The sequence below is a fragment of the Populus nigra genome, chromosome 1 (genome assembly GCF_951802175.1).
Source record: "Populus nigra chromosome 1, ddPopNigr1.1, whole genome shotgun sequence".
NCBI lineage: Eukaryota > Viridiplantae > Streptophyta > Magnoliopsida > Malpighiales > Salicaceae > Populus > Populus nigra.
Window position 1 is genome coordinate 17,252,908 of NC_084852.1, and position 16,483 is coordinate 17,269,390.

Below are 16,483 nucleotides of genomic sequence, written 5' to 3' on the forward strand. Positions count from 1 at the left end.
TATGGGTTCAGTTGATTTAATAAAACTGATCATACCACTTGTCATTCGTTAGAACTCGTCAAGATCGTACATAAGATATAGACCAATGATTTTAGTTTTGTTATAAGCAAAGCAATTAAACTCGGCTCGGCCTATAACCCGACTCAAAGTTCAAGTCATAAGTTTGGTAAATTAACACGGATTGACCTAAGCCAAACTAAAACGACTTTGTTTTAATCTTTCTCTTTTTTTAAGTTAAAACAAGGCTGTTTTGAAGGGAAAAGATTTTTAAAAGTCCAACTTGATTTCGACGAGGTCATGATTTGACATGTCAAGTTAGATTTTTAAAAGTTCAACTTGATTTTAACTTGGTCATAGTTTGACTTGTTAGGTCAATCGAATTCGAAGAGATTTTTTCGAAACCCAAATCAAGTTGATCGGGTCTTAAATAAATCTATTGGGCTGAGCCGACTAAAGCTGAGTTTACTGTGCTCATAGCATTTCTTAATACGTAGCACGAAATAGCACGTATGGAATGTTATGAATGGATCGTGTATGATGGAAGGAATTGAATAGTTTTTAACTTTTCTATATTTGAAGAAGTTATATATTTACTATCTGCAGAGAAATTGCGTGGTGATCCATGTAAAAAATAGTTAAGAGCAGAACAAGGTCAACTAGGATTAATTTGCATAGGAGATCTTATTAAGATAAAAAGATTCTAAATCATTCCCACTGTATATATCTTATCTAAATAACCAAAAGAAAGCTTACTAATTAAGAACCGACGACAACTCAATCAAACCAAACTAAAATTCCTAAATCATTTAATTAGATCTAGATTACTTTCTAGTTTTTTGAACCATGAAAAACATCGAATCCAATGATGAATACCTCAATATATATGAGATTATTCAAAGAGGATAAAAACAATTGTTGGTGCCGCTGGAAAGATCATCAAAGATGGCCAACACTAGCTAATTGCTATTTTTTAAGGTGGTTGCTATGTTTCTTCACGAGAAAATGAAAAAGATCAACGATCTAGGCAAATTATTTGATTATTGCCAAAGGTGTAAAATAAAGGAAATGAATCACTGTGATAATTAAAAACTCTAACTGATTTCTAAATATTTTAATTTAGATAACGGGCTGGTTATACTAAACAAAAAATAAATATCATTCAAAAACATGTTATTTAAGATAAGTTATATTGTTATTTGATTTTAATGATAAAATTATGCTTATATGTCAAGATTCATATAAACTAAATATAATATATTTATTAGTGGTAAAAATATTCAGGATGGTAATTTAGGATTTTAGCTTAATAGGATAGTAATATAATATGTCAAGATTCATATAAACTAAATATAATACTTACTTTTTTTTATTATTATTATGGAGGCAAGGATTGAAATAACAAGGACGAGGTTTTCGAATTATTTCCTTTAATTATCTAATTTATGTTAACCCATAATAAATTAATTATTACCCCAAGTATATTCATTAATTAAAAAAAAACACAAATATTTCACCCAACTCAATTTTTATAAACAATCATAATTGAACACAGGAAAAAAAATCATGACTATAGATTTCTAATTAATTAAACTTCAATCTTTTTAAAGTGCAAGATCTCTTTCATTAAATTTTTAATTTTGCTTGATCCTATTTATTTTTCTTTTGCATAATTTTCAATTATTATTTTTAATTCCTAATCACATTAGTCCTTTTTGTTTTTTCTCTTTTTTTTCACTCTTTAATTTTTTTTTATCATCGTCGTCATCAAAATAATTAGATAAATTACTAAAAATTAAGTTTGATAAAAAAATATAATTTTTAAAAACACAAGAAAGAATGGGGGGTTATGACATATCAATGCTCACTAATAATCACAATCATGTACTTTATATGCAAGTACATAGATGCAACTAAACACAACTATTTAGTTTGGCAACAGTATTTCTACTTTAATTTGTAACGAAGGACAAGACAAAAAAAAAAAAAAAAAAAAAGAAGGGGGAGGGCATCATCTTTATGTAGCTGATAATTAGACTTTCACTGCTTATTTCCTTATCCAGGAACAAACTCCAACAGTGCTGCGATTAAAAGCACATATCTCCTTTTCCCCTACAAAACGCAGGAAACTGCGTTTGCAAGCAACCCTCTTGCCGTTACAAATAACAATCCGAGGTCGTGTATGGATCGGTTTCTACTGACATATATCTTTTATTGCTTTAAAACGAAAATGGCGTCTTCATTAGGGTTCTATAAGAGCTGTTAATTATATCCCAAACTCCCAATGATTGAGATGGCCCTCCTCCTTTTTATTACTTTGGTTAGGTTTGGATTGATGTAAAGTACTATAAAAAAGTGCATTAATTCTAAACCTTTCTTCCTCGGCCCAGAAAAGCAAAGCATGGTAGTCACTCGTCAATAATAATAAAAGGTATACCTGCCAATACCGTGGCCAGCATGAGAGCTCTCTCGTCTAAATTTTCACCGTGTAAAGTACAAAGTAAATATATATACTATGATTCTAGCAAAGACACGTTCAAGTTTAATCCCATGGCTGGCTGTGAATTGCAATCTCGCCAATCATTTGTGGCTCTGACCACCTGCTGCCATAGGCTCACTCTTTTATCCAATGGTTTCTTGGCTTGAAGCCGCCTCATGAGTCAAATTGTCATGGTGCGAATAGCAACTTTAGGCTTGCTTTTTGGTTTGTGGAAGTGATAACTAGGGTTCTTCCTTGAAACAGTATGCCTTGTTCAAAGCCTCTGCTACGAGAGAACATAATCTGTGATCATTGGTGAATTATTCAAGTTTATGTATTCTCAAATATTTTTTTTCAAAAAAAGAAGCAGCTCTATCAGGATCAGGCTGAAGGAACTAAACCATCGCACCAATTTCAATGGTTCTAACTTATTTAGAATATATATAGCAAAAAAAGATGTAAATTTAATGAACATACCCACCAAATTAAACCTAATAACTTCAATGTCTTCGTACCCATCTCGAAATGAACCTTGCCAACTCTAAAGTCAAAGATGCTTTTGCTTTTGTGTTTCGAAATTCATGTCGGGATCAGACTTGGTTGCATTTTGAGTTGGAATTCAAGAAAATGCAACCGGACAAAAAATTAAAAGCACTAATCTAACTGGAAAAACTTTGTTTTTATGTGAGAAAACTGATTTAAGATTAATTACCATAATTATATATTGAGATGCAAAAAAAAAAAAAAACCGATGACCCTGCAACCCTTCTTACCTTTCAAATTCTTCTCATTGACTGAACATTTTCTTGAAAATCTCTAAATGATTGGTTGATATTAATTAATTGATTAGTAATTAAAATGAAGCAGGACTTTATCACTCGCAGCTGTTGTGGGTGGAGACCGGAGATTCACCTGTATTATAAAGTATAATTTTTCCACAACTCAAGCAAGCTTCTTGCACTGTTAATTTACTTGCTTTTCACATTTTTGGTTTTGTCGGAGTAACATATACGAACTGAGCACATAATTTTTTCCTCACTGTCATGATCAGGACAACCTCAAGAGCCAGTAGAAAAGAACAAGAACCATGCGTACCAAGATAAACATGTCTTATTCTTATTTTCCCTCATTTAAAGGAATTTATAGGAAGGAAAATAACCCAATATTTTGAGTAAACCTGGCATTCTTGAGCCCAGTCAAATGCTGAGCTCGAGCATGTATAAATCTGGTGTACTATTAGACCCGGCATCCCTAAACCTAGCTAAGTACTGAGCTCAAACATATATGAGTCAGCGAATGGTTTATCTCGGCATCCTTGGATCCATCCAAATATCGAGCCAACACGTATACAAAGATATTTTCTTTTAAATAAAATTAGAGATATTTTTCCTGTAATTAAATCAGATATATTTTTCTCTTTAAAAAAAAAAGATTAAATGCTATCAGAAAAATAAGCATCATCCCCTCAATAAAAGGAGAAGAAGAATGAGACCTATTAGATCCTCATAAAAAGGGGCTCTTAATCTTCTTTTCCAACATATTTTTTTCAGAATCTTTTTCTATAATATTATTATTTTTAAAAAAAAAATAATTATTTAAACATTATAAATTCTTTAAATTCACGAAATAAAACATTTTGCAGATGTAAGATATAAGCCACCAGCCACTCCAACTAAAAAAAAAATATCAGATTGTTAGAACCAAAAAAAATTAATTAATTATCAAAATATAAACATTTTCCTTGAACTACTATGACCATACACACAATTACAATAATATATATATATATATATATATATATATATATATAGACAAACACTTACTGCATCATGTTCCAATAAATGAATATATATGATGCTATAAGCCGTGGATTGTACATGTACACATAGGAAATGATCATTGCCTAGGGTGAGGGGATTTTAGAATGATGTTACGTACGTACGTATGTGTTACCTTGTTATGTGACTGTAAATAAAGATTGTGAAAAATATAATAAATTTTTGTATTATAACTTAATTCCCAGTAAATTGCTATATAAATATTTTGTTTTTCTGTAACCAACTGCTAAACTGATGTATGGTAATGCTTGCTACGTCAGGTAAAAAAGCACAGTAAAGGGTGAAATTGAAAGAATATAAAGACATGCAAGGGGTGGTTCCCGACCAAAAAAAAAACCCATGCCATCTGGGATTCTCTTTACTTGCTTGACAAATCATAGGAAAATGTTGTGTTTTTTTGTTTTTTGTCATTTTGCAAAACATTATACCTCAATTATGCTGGAAACCAGCCACTGACCCAGTTGTTGCTGCTGCTGTTACATGTATATATAGTACTGCTATTATTTCCTGGTAAATTGCTGTTGTTTTAACATCATCTTCTGTCCTGTCCTGCCATGTCAATTTTGTCACCCACAACACATGTAACATCTTCAATCTCTCTCTCGGAAAGAGTTCCTTTCCATGTATTGTGTACGCTTTTTATTCTCCTCCTTTCCCCCTCTTCGAATTTCATGTTTTTAGGATCTTGTTTTCTTGAATTAATCATTTAGCCCCCCCTTATACTCTCTCTCTCTCTTTTTTTTGAAAAAATTGCTGGTTGATCCCTTATGCTCGATATTTCTTTTTAATGTATATACATGACCTGAAATGTCTAGCATAAATTGTCAAATTAACTTATGATGTTTAATTCTTATTATATATCTGTGGTTTTCATATGCTAGGTTAATTAATATCATATATTTGAAAAACAAATTATCCTTATGTAGTGTATTTTTATTTTTAAAAAATTTGTATATTATGTGCATATAATAATTTGAATAAAAATAGTTTTATATATTTTTGTAAGACCCCTAAAGTATTTTAGTTTGATATGAAATCTCAAAAATAATTAGTGTGAGGAATATCGCAAATGAATTTATTAATTTTAAAATAACTAGAAAACCTAACCCTCATTATTTTTCTTCATCTTCTTCCCCTCTCTCTCCCACACAGCCACCAACCCCCTTTGCCCAACTTTCCTCGCTAGTAGAATTAATGAAGCAAGGAAGCATAATTTTTTGGAGTTTCTCCTGGCCTTCCTCTCCTTCTTGCAGAGGATCTGAAAATCATGTAATTTGTAAGGTGCTTATATTATGATACAAGCAATCGATTGATGTTAAAAAAAAAAAGGGCCATTGAAGCGTTATATAGAGTCCCATGATCAAAGTCAGTTTCATATATATGGTAATTAAGGAAAGATTTGAAGATTAACCAATATTCCATTGAAATGGGACGAGGTGGCTGTCTTAATTAATAAGAGATGTAATGATCAGATCTCACTTTCAAAAGCTCACTTTGTGGAGTCCGATCCCACTTCTATTAACTCGCAATATATATATATATATATATATACATACATACATACTCCTAATTAATCTATTTGCTAATGACCCTTTTTACTTCGTGCAAGCTCATTCTACAAAAACTGTACGTGTTTTCCTTAGCTTCTTTTTTGGGGCGTAAATGGTGATTTCTACTACACAGAGATCTTTTAGCGACCTTCATAGCCATGTCTTTCTTGATCCTCTCCCTCGTACGTTCACAGCCAAAAATATTCCATTCGGTTTTCAAATTGATGTTCTCTCACTTGGCCCCATGTAGGAGTAGTTTTTTAGGAAGAAGAATGTGATTTTTTTTATTATTATTATTTTGTAAAAGAGAGGGGTGAGAGAAGAGAGAAGGGTTTTATATATATATATATAATCATCGAGAGTATATTGAAAAGATCATAAAACTAATAATTAAAATAAAATATAAAGATATGAAAAAAAAAAGAAAAAAAAACAGAATTAGAAAAAAAAAAGAAAAAAATCAATCTACTCTAATAAATAATAAAAAAATTACCTAAGATTTTTTATTACACTATAATTTAATGCCATAAGATTTTAAGAAGTTATTTCCTGTATAAAAAAAAAAAAAAAAAGGTTAGTAGTGTGGGTGAGGGGGTGGGGAAGAGAGAAAAGAATACTTTAATATATATATATATGGAAGTATTATTTTTTTTGGTTGATTTTTTAAATTTGTTTTGACTAAGATGCAGAGTGTAATATTAAAAAAATTTAATTATAAAGTGAAAAAATATCAAATCAAGCAGTTTACATTTGTGTTTTCAAACCAAAGAAAGAAAGAAAAATTTAATGTAGTTAATTTTTCTGATCTTTTATTGATTCCAAATTCCTACCATAGAAAAAAGCAACAAAAGCTTACTTGAAAACGAAGGATAAATCTTTCTTTAAATTTATACTTTCCCATCATTCTTTCTCCTCAGCCTGTGGTGGGTCCAACGTGAAATTTGCCATATATCCACTTTCCTTTCTCCCAAGCAAAGTACAATTATTTCCTTCAATATTTTGCTAATCCCCTCCAAATTATCCTTCCATCCAGCTCCCAGAGCATATATATTTTGCAGGTGCATGCTCTGAAACAAGGCCTAGCTAGTCTAGATCCAATGATCCATGGTGGCTTGAAACCAGACAATCATGGAGCCCTTAATTTCCTTGAAGAAAAATAAAGAAAAGAAAAAAAAAAGAGGCATAATTAATAATTAATGCATGCAGCCATATCAAACGTGATTATTGAGCTTGCAATGCAACTTGATTAATCACGACTAAATAAGTTAGGGATTCGTCAAGTCAACTTGATACCTAACTAAATCGTTGCTGTCAAGCATTAATCCACCACAGATTGCCAGGATTAGGATGATATATATTAATCTAGCCTCTAATGTCAACCTTCGTATATATTCTAAATTAAGCTGCGGCTTTTTTCTTTCTTTCTTTCGAGTGGGATGTATGTTTGACCGAAGAACAACTTTTGGTGGCTTTGATGAGATGACTTATTGTCATATTAGGAGCTGCAAATTATTGCATATAATTCATTTCTTTTTTTTCTGAATATATATTTATTCTTGGAATTATTTACTTTGAGTAGTCATCCAAAAAACATAAGAAAGACAATCCTTCTAGTTTGGACATGATTTTCTTGATCATCTTACCTTCACATGAATCGTGGTCCAAAATCTTTCTCCGATCCCACTTGGTGTCCAATGGATAATCGATTACAAATGGAATTTTGTCTCTCTTTTTTTTTTTTTAAGAACTCGTGATGTGTATTTATTTCAAGGCCGAGTATAGGATATCACAAGCAATGATTTTATTTTTATTTTTTTGTAATAAAATATATGTTAGCTTTATATATATATATATATATATATATTCCACTTTCGCCCACGAAGTTTCAGTTTTTTCAATACCATATCTCCAGAGTTTTCAGAAGTTCCATCATAATTAATCCCTAATCCTTGATATATAGTTAATTAATGAAATAGGAAGCAAGCCCACCATTCGAATTTATTTATTTATTTATTCTAAATAAATAAATAAATAAAAGTTCCACTTTTGTCAGTATATATTATATATGATTGGTTGGGAAACTTTAAACTATATGAGTCAAAATCGGATATTTCCAAGGGATATACTAGCCACTCCTTTCTTTTGAAATACATGTATAAATTTAGAGAAACCCAATATAACCCGGCCCTAATGTATTGCCTTCTTATGAATTAAATTCTAAACCTTTTGGTTTTTCGAGTTTATCCCGAACTTAATCCACATTAAACATTCTCAACCCTTCGATCGTCTATCAAATTTTAACATTAAATAAAATATTCCATCTAACTTGGATGTAATCTTTCAATGCTTTCGGGGTGTTTAGGTGTGTAAGAGTGAGTTTTAACTTGTATTTTTATTAAAATTCGATATTTTTTCTTCAAATTAATTCTTTTAGTGTTTTTGAATTATTTTGATGTGCTACTGTCAAAAATAAATTTTTTAAAAAATATATTATTTTGATGCTTTTTCGAGCGAAAAATATTTTGAAAAGCAATCGTTACCACATTCTCAAACACACATCCAATACACAAAGAAAAAAAAAGCCTATATCTAGCTTGAAAGATAAATTCTAAAACTAAAACTGGTAATTGAGTTATATCATACTTATTTTAATAACTTGAATAAAAATATTTATAGGCTGTTTGGAATTGCGTTCCAAACAACATTTAAAAAAGATTGATTTTTTTTACTTAAACTTAATTTTTTTATATTTTGAATTGTTTTAATATGATGATGTTAAGAATAACTTTTTAAAAATAAAAAAATATTATTTTAATATATTTTCAAGTAAAATATTTTAAAAAAGAATTATTATTATACTTTTAAAGAGTTCAAGAAAATAGTAAAAACAAATGCCACCAATAAAGCATGGATTTGCATAACAACGTTATACAATGTTAATTACTTGCATTTGGAACAAAAGAAAGGCTAAAATAAGGTTTCTTTTATAAACTTATGGCTATTTAGTTTTTTTTTTTTGCGTTATAAGTTGTTTTTTTTATTCATTTAAAGAGTTTTAAATTAATATATTATTTTATTTTTTTAATAATTTTGATATATTAATATAAAAAACTGAAAAAAATATTGTTCTAATATATTTTTAATTAAAAAATACTTTACCAAACACACAGGTTTCGTCAAGACTCTAGAGAGCATAGTACCCTAGTGTTGGACCGTTGGTGTCTCTTCTGTTGGTTTTTTGCGGCATGAACCCGTGTTTGAACTTTGAACATGCAGAGCCAAGCATGGCAGAGCCCCACCTGGTTAAGCCACGCGGAGATTTTCAAGCGGACTAGTCTTTCCAAAATTTTAACCTACCTTGTTTACTTCGCTAACGTGGGCCATTGCTAATTAAGGAGCATCACTAGCTAGCCAGGCGATTGTGGGGTAGTCCTTCGTGACTGGTTATTCTTTGATGGCAGTACCATTGTTTATCTTCTTCCTACGATCCATGCCCTAACGGCGGCCAAGAATATTAGAGCTAGGTGGCTAGATGACTCATGCTAACAGCACGCTGAGCCTGGTTCTTGTAGCACCGAAGCTCCTTGGACCATGGTCTAGGCTCTCCTCCTAGCTATAAAGAAATCTTCTGAGGTGCAAGTGCTAGCTAGTGTGTGGAATGCGATTGATGACAACATGTAGAAAGTAGAGCAAGAATCACAACTGTAGTGTAAGGCAACATAAAGCTTGCATAATCCAACGACTTTTTTCTCATTTTCCTTGTCTTTCATGTTAGGTGATGTTGAATCATGAGCACTAATTCCTAATTCAATATTGTATATACGTACGTTAGTGAAGGTTCGATTGGATTTGGTAGAAATCTTGAGCTTCTTTATTGGATCATCATTCACCTACTAGAGCATCTATGGAAGCTCTCTTTCGTTTTTCTCGTGGAGATTTCGAGGTGTTTGCGTTGAGGGACACCCAGCAGTTAATATTTCAGATTTCCATTATTAAATGATATATTTTACTCACTCAAATCTTAATTAATATATAGCGAATGAGTTTAAAGAAGAAGATGAGTACCACCTTATAATATATATATATATATATATATTGGATTTCACTCGCACTATGCGAAGATTTGCAGATAAAATCCATTGAATCTCCAAATGATAAATTAAAAAGAAAAGAAAAAAGAAGCCATGTTTAGAACGTTTCGTGTGCTTTATACATGGTGAGCTGGCACTATCTGCTCAATTGGTTGACGAGCGTGGAGCAATGGAGAGAGGCTAAGATCCGCTTCGAATAAGCTGAGCTGCCATAGTTGACTGCCTGACATGACATAATTTGCGGTTCTATAAACTATTATAAGGTTTATATGATGGAGAGAAGGTCCTCGCTTGTTTAAGAAAGAAAAGTAACGTGATAAAGGTGCTTTTGGGATTAGTTTTTTTTTCTTCTTATTTTTTAATAAATAAAATTAGTGGAAGTGTTTCTATCTTCTAGCCTAATGCCTGCTAGTAGATTTAGCCTGGCATTAATTAGCCCTCAACCTGAACAAAATCATGGAGTAACAATTAAGTATGAGTACGTGATTAATTAAGCAACAACGTTAATGGGAGCACAACGAACAACATCATCCAAAAAGATTGATATTTACTGCCTTTTAAGAGGGAGTTGTTAGGCCAAAAGGCCGGCTAAAACAAATAAAATTATAGCCCCACTTGCATATAATTACAAGGAGAAGGGCATAATTGAAAGTGAAAGGGGAAGAGGGGAAAAAAAAACTATTCTTCAAAAAGAGGCACCACTCATGATCATTTCCATCTTCAATTGCCCTTCCCATCATTTCCTAGAATTGCTTCCATGTGATATGCATCAAGTCATGTGAGAGCTTACACAAGATATTATCTAATCAACAAACTGGAAACTCAATTCCCTTTCTATCTAGACACCAAATGGGGCATGTGCGCAGTACAATTGCTGCAGTAATTTAAAGTTACACAGCATATGGGTGTGATTCATGTCATGAAAAAACAGTAGGAAAACCCTGATTTTGGAAGCAAATTGAGCTCAAATGGAGGCAGGAGGCATCATAACGCATGGCAATGCATGGTGGTCCTGAGTCCTGGCACGTATAATTGTAGGGAGGAAATAGGGATTGGACTCTGCTGAAAGGGAGACGAAACATAAGATGTCCCTTTTATTGGTTCAGATGGTCCAAAAAGCTTTGCCCCACAACGAAACTTTTTTGTAAGTAATGCGAGAGAGAGAGAGAGCGAGAGGGACAAAAGGGTCATGGTCTACACTCAAGAAGAGGTCGAGAAAAAAAAAATGAAGGGCGGAGCGAGGAAGGGAGTAGGAGGTAAAGGACCACGTAAATGGTCGGTTGATGTCAGCATCCTATCTTTTGTAAAGGAGAGGCTTTGATTGGCCAATGGTGAACCTACGATGTGTCTTCATCTATTCAGATACCATGTCGTCAGCTGGTCCAGGGTGAGACTTTGGAAGTGGCGCGTGTAAACTAAACCTCAATAAGCCAATGGCCATTTTCTACATACAAGTAATGGTAGGAGGCTGAAAGGTAAAGCTGGCTTCTCATCTAGCAAGACTGTGAACGCTAGGCCTCAGCTATGGATCCTGATCCCTGATATAGATGAGCGCTAAGAGCATGGTGGCCATGCTATAATGCAAGAATGCAGACAATTAATTGACTTGTAGGCGTACTGGTTCTAAAGCTGAAAGCCAACATCAATGATAAGATGCACACCAGAATTCTGCCACTTCTACAGCGTTTTCCCGGTTACTATCAGTTCCAATGTGACACCGTTTTTTCTATGCAATCAATTATATGAAATCCACGCTTGGGTGGTCCATGTTCATTTCAAATGAGTTGATTGCGGGACGCTGAGAGTACGGAAATAGACCTGCTCGATTTTGATTTCAAGAAATATGCACCTGAGGAGGTGCTCAAATGTGTACATCCATTAAGATGCAAGCAAAACAAAGGCAAGTTCTTACAGCAAAAGCTATGGGAGGACCTTCAAATAAAGCAGGGACCGAAGCACCAGCAACTTCGTTATCATGCTCTGAACCAGCCGGCCTGAGGACATATTGGCACCCCGAGATAACATAATCCTCCCAGCCTTGTGTTTAAGAACAGTACAGTTGTGAGGTAAGTGCGTGGTCCTGTGAGGACCATCCAGCTGCTCCACACATTGCCTGCGTACACTATCATTGTGGCTGACAACAGCTCAAGTGACACTAACATAGCTAATTAAACTGGGCCAAAAGATATCTCAACAGTGCCATGACATACAAAATAACTACGCAGCATAAACTAGAGCTTGAGAGAACAAGGAAATGGGAATTTGAATAAATATCGAATACAGAAGAATCTGGATTTCAAAGTTTATTTGATAAACTGATAGTCAAGTCCCAAAGGATCCAACCTTCCAAACACACCACAGAAAGTTCAAAGAGCGGCCGTATTGCAGAAACAATTTAACAATAACATGCATATAATAATCAATATGTTCAAATTTACTCATTAATTCTTCTGCACTACTCTGTTTTAGAGAATAAAAGTAAAAGGAATTCAAAAGTTCTGTTGAGCAGTCTACTTTATTAGGAGCACAAATAAAATCTACTCCGAACCTCCAAATGCAACTCAGATTAAAGGAAGTCGGGTACATCTAGAATCCGTGAGAGTAATTGGCTTGGACTAGCTATTCATTCTTTAACCAAATTTGGGTCATCATGAAGGGTTCTACACACCAATGTGTGCACATGTCATCCAAGAGCTACCTCCCAGTGCAATCCCTAGTTGAAAAATCTTGAAGAAGGCTAATTTTGTAACTGTGATCAGGATGATTGGTATTGAGACCAACTGAGGTTGGAACAATAGGCCTGCCACCGGCCGTATTGCCACTTGTGCTGCCCTAGAAGAAAGGTTGAGACCCAAACTCTTATTTAGCTAAAATTTGGAAGGGTCAAACTGAATCAAGCTGAAACACAAACAAGATTAAAGTTCAGCATCAAAACACATAACCTATAGGAAATGTATAAGTTAGAACAAGAAATAACCACATGGCATATCCCCAGTGTACTGGTTGTCTCCAAGATAGATGGGGCCTCAAGACACAGTTCATCACAAGGCAGATAACTGTGGGTTATTTCCCTCTTCTTAGAGGACTAGAAAAACTTGCCATGGTCGATGTGTTAGGGCAGTGGCCAGTCAAAGTGAGAACATATGATATGGATAAATAGGAAATATGCTTTTCTCCAGGAAATCCAGAGGTCAGAAGTTATAACAGAACAGAGCTAAACAGTTTAGTTGTGTGCTTTGGAGCAGGGCAGTGAGGGTGGGAATTTTGCCATAAGACTTACTACTCATATCCCATTATTATTGGCCCTTTTGCGAAAAAACTCAAAATTTAAGAAAACACCAATTGTAAAAACACAAAATTTAAGAAAACACCAATTGCTCATTAATTATCTGTTATTAACTGGAATCTAAAAGGTAGCATATTTAGGCTGAGCTTTTCAATTTGTTGCCTTTAAATAAAACAGAAAGGAAAAGAAGCTGGTACAGCTGCGTGCCTGGAGAAGATCAAGAGGTTTTTTTGGGAAGAGATAATTTGTACGCTATTTTCAAGAGCCAGAGTTGGAAAATATCTTTTCTGGAAGTTTTAGTCTACGCGCATCCATTCAATGCTTCTATCTTTTTATTGAAATTGAAAGTAAAACATGACATGATTATCTTAACAAAACCAATCCAATGGTTAATAGCCAAAAGAATATTAATAATTTTGTAACTTACTACACAACCTTCAACTTACAAGAATGTTAATGGAAAATATTACCTCTACCTCAATTATATATGGGCATATATATGGACAACCCTCATAAAAATGAAACATGACCCGAACTAGCGACCACACTAAGCTTAAACCCTCAAACCGTGATCTGGGAGGGGTAGTGAACAGAGTATCCGTATCCATACCACTTACCACTTTGTAGGTAACATTGACCCACCCACTGTAGCTCACAAATAAAGCAAACCAACTTTAGTTTCAGAAAGCATGATAGTCATATCCTAGCAAACTCCAATACACCTCTTCTTTCAATGTTTTAACTGCAACCCATACGCTCAATAGTTTTGGACAGATTTGTCACACTATTATCTTTGCATCATTTACGAACATGGCAATGACACTGCCAAGCATACACTGGAGCGCCCCACCAAAAGTTTGCCAAGAGTTGATGCACCCCATGAAACCACACAAAGGTACCCCTAACTCTTTACCACTAATTCACAGGACTACATAATCTCATAATTATCTACTCATTTTCAAGGATCAAAATTCATACACATATTTTCCCACTCATTTCCAATCCCTAATGCAGGTGTGGAACTCGCTACCAGTTATTTGTTTATAACAAGCAATCATATTCTGTACACTCCCAAACAAAGTTTAGGGAAGAACAATATACGAGTTCAACTATTCAAATAGCTGCAAGCAATACTCAAATAAACTTGTGAAAGGCAGAAACATGCATTGATGATGGGCAACATTTAGTAACATTCTTTCTAATTCAAGAAAATTTCTATCAGGACAGAAATCAAAGTTCATTAATCATTTTCCCAGATCATGAATTCATGGATTTTTTTTCCTATATCAAACTTGCAAATTAGAATCGATGGGAACAATGATTATACATGGTTATCATGGCCCAATTAGGAGCAACTATTACACCGTCATGTTGTTGCTAACCTGCATGTTTGTTTTTCTCCGACACACCTCAACCACTCAGGTATCCTTTCCTACCAACTCTAGAACGAAAAGGTCCTACTGGAGCATCACCACTGTTGCAACTTAAAAACTCATTTCATCTTTTTCCTCCACATTGCTCATTAAAAAACAACATCCTAGCGCAACTCTCCTGGCATCTCTTCTTCATACGTCTTCAACATTACTACTAGGTTTGAAGACAAACACTCATAGGATAACATCACCAACGTACCCTAACTCTATTTCCTCTGCAAAAAGCAATAAAAAAAATTTAAAACAGAAACCACAGACTACCACATCTACAATTCCACGAGCATCATTAAAAAAAAAAGAGAACAAAATATCTAATCAAGGTTGCTAGAACATACATTGCCGCATTGCGAAATCACTAAATTCTAATTACTACTCGACTAAGCAAATTAACCTCGATTTTCTTAACACTGACCTTGCTTTAAAATCACGCATCACTGTCATCATCATCATCAGCGGAAGCAGCAATATAAACTCCAGGATGCACAACTTTTCTTCGCGTCCTCGATGGTAAAATGTTATCCAAATCAACTTCAGCCAATGGATCATCCTCCTCTGCCTCCTCACTATCATCGCCACCCTCTAATTCACTCCCGTCGTCGTCGTCGTCTTCGTCTCCGTCTTCAATCAATATCCCTTTTCCTTTCCTGTCCACCACCGCTTCCTCCCTGTTCTCTTCTTCATCCTCATAATCACCATCTTCTTCCTCACCATCTTCGTCTTCGTCTTCATCTTCAACTTCTCCTTCTTGTACGGTGTCGTTTTGGTTATCGATTGAAGGTTCTAGAGTTTGCGAGTTCTCAGTGAGTTTCTCTCGGATGACTGGTGAATTGTTGGCGAGTGAATCGATTTTTTGCGATTTGTTGGAGTGATTACCATCTTCATCTTGTCCTTCTTGTACGTTGTCGTTTTGGCTATCGATTGAAGGTTCTAGAGTTCGCGAGTTCTCAGCGAGTTTCTCCTGGATGATTGGTGAATTGTTGGAGAGTGAGTCGATTTTTTGCGATTTGTTGTAGTGATTATCTTGTTCTTGATCTTTTTCAGGAATTGGGTCGTCATCGAGTTTGCGTTTTGTAGGTAATGTGGGTTCGTTTTGGGTTTCGGTTTCTGCCATTGTTTGGTTTTGTTCGGGGTTTATTGAAGAAAATTAGGGTTTACGGTAAGGAGAGTTTGTGGGGTAGTAAGTAGTGAATAAAGAAAAGGAGGGCTTCATTATTAGTTTCTTCTATTGACGAGTTTTTATTTATGACACCCGAGGTTTATTGTTTTTTTCAATTACACACCTCATGTATCTGGTTTCTACTTGGGCCATACTATTTGAAACGTAAAACAATAAATTCTATAATTCTTTTAATTATGTTTATAATTTATTTATTTCTCTGTTATTAAACCAACATGTAATAAAAACTAAGGCATTCTAGATTTTAAAAAAAATGCAAAGAATAGACTTAGTAATACTCGGTCTTTTCAAAATAAAATTTAAATTGATTTTTAAAAATTTAAAAACAATATTATTTTATTTAAAAAAATATTAAAATAACTTTATTTTAATTCAATCCAACTAAAATATCATTAGCATAGTTTTTCGATGAAGTATGGTAAGATCATGAGAGGTTCGCTCGTTTACATCTTTAAGCAATGAAGTTGCTAGTTTTAATATTTTCAACCCACTTTATATATGGATTTTCTATCATAAGACACAAATTTTGTGCCGTGAATTATAAAACAAAATCATCATTAATCATTTTTTTTTTTTATTGGAAGCCCAAGAACGCCTAGCTAGAGGGGGATGTGAATATATCGATTCATGAA

General features: G+C 33.8%; 1 protein-coding gene across 3 annotated transcripts; it reads right to left on the bottom strand.

The window, feature by feature from the left end:
• Positions 1-11,760: 11,760 nt before the first annotated feature.
• On the bottom strand, positions 11,761-15,889 carry LOC133702383 (histone H2A.Z-specific chaperone CHZ1-like). Of its 3 annotated transcripts, none has more exons than XM_062126862.1 (2): positions 15,087-15,889; positions 11,761-12,068 (listed from the first exon to the last, which is right to left on the bottom strand). In XM_062126862.1, the coding sequence occupies exon 1, from the start codon at positions 15,783-15,785 to the stop codon at positions 15,099-15,101; it is 687 nt and encodes a 228-aa protein (XP_061982846.1). In that variant the 5' UTR covers positions 15,786-15,889; the 3' UTR covers positions 11,761-12,068; positions 15,087-15,098. The 3 variants fall into 3 exon arrangements, with proteins under 3 accessions (XP_061982846.1, XP_061982774.1, XP_061982742.1); XM_062126790.1 differs by lacking the exon at positions 11,761-12,068 and adding an exon at positions 12,234-12,853 and having other exon boundaries at positions 15,087-15,888; XM_062126758.1 differs by lacking the exon at positions 11,761-12,068 and adding an exon at positions 14,454-14,889 and having other exon boundaries at positions 15,087-15,888.
• Between the last annotated feature and the right edge of the window lie 594 nt (positions 15,890-16,483).

Bases quoted from the DNA above. Each gene is read 5' to 3' on its own strand.
- LOC133702383 (XM_062126862.1), bottom strand. From the start codon at position 15,785: ATGGCAGAAACCGAAACCCAAAACGAACCCACATTACCTACAAAACGC.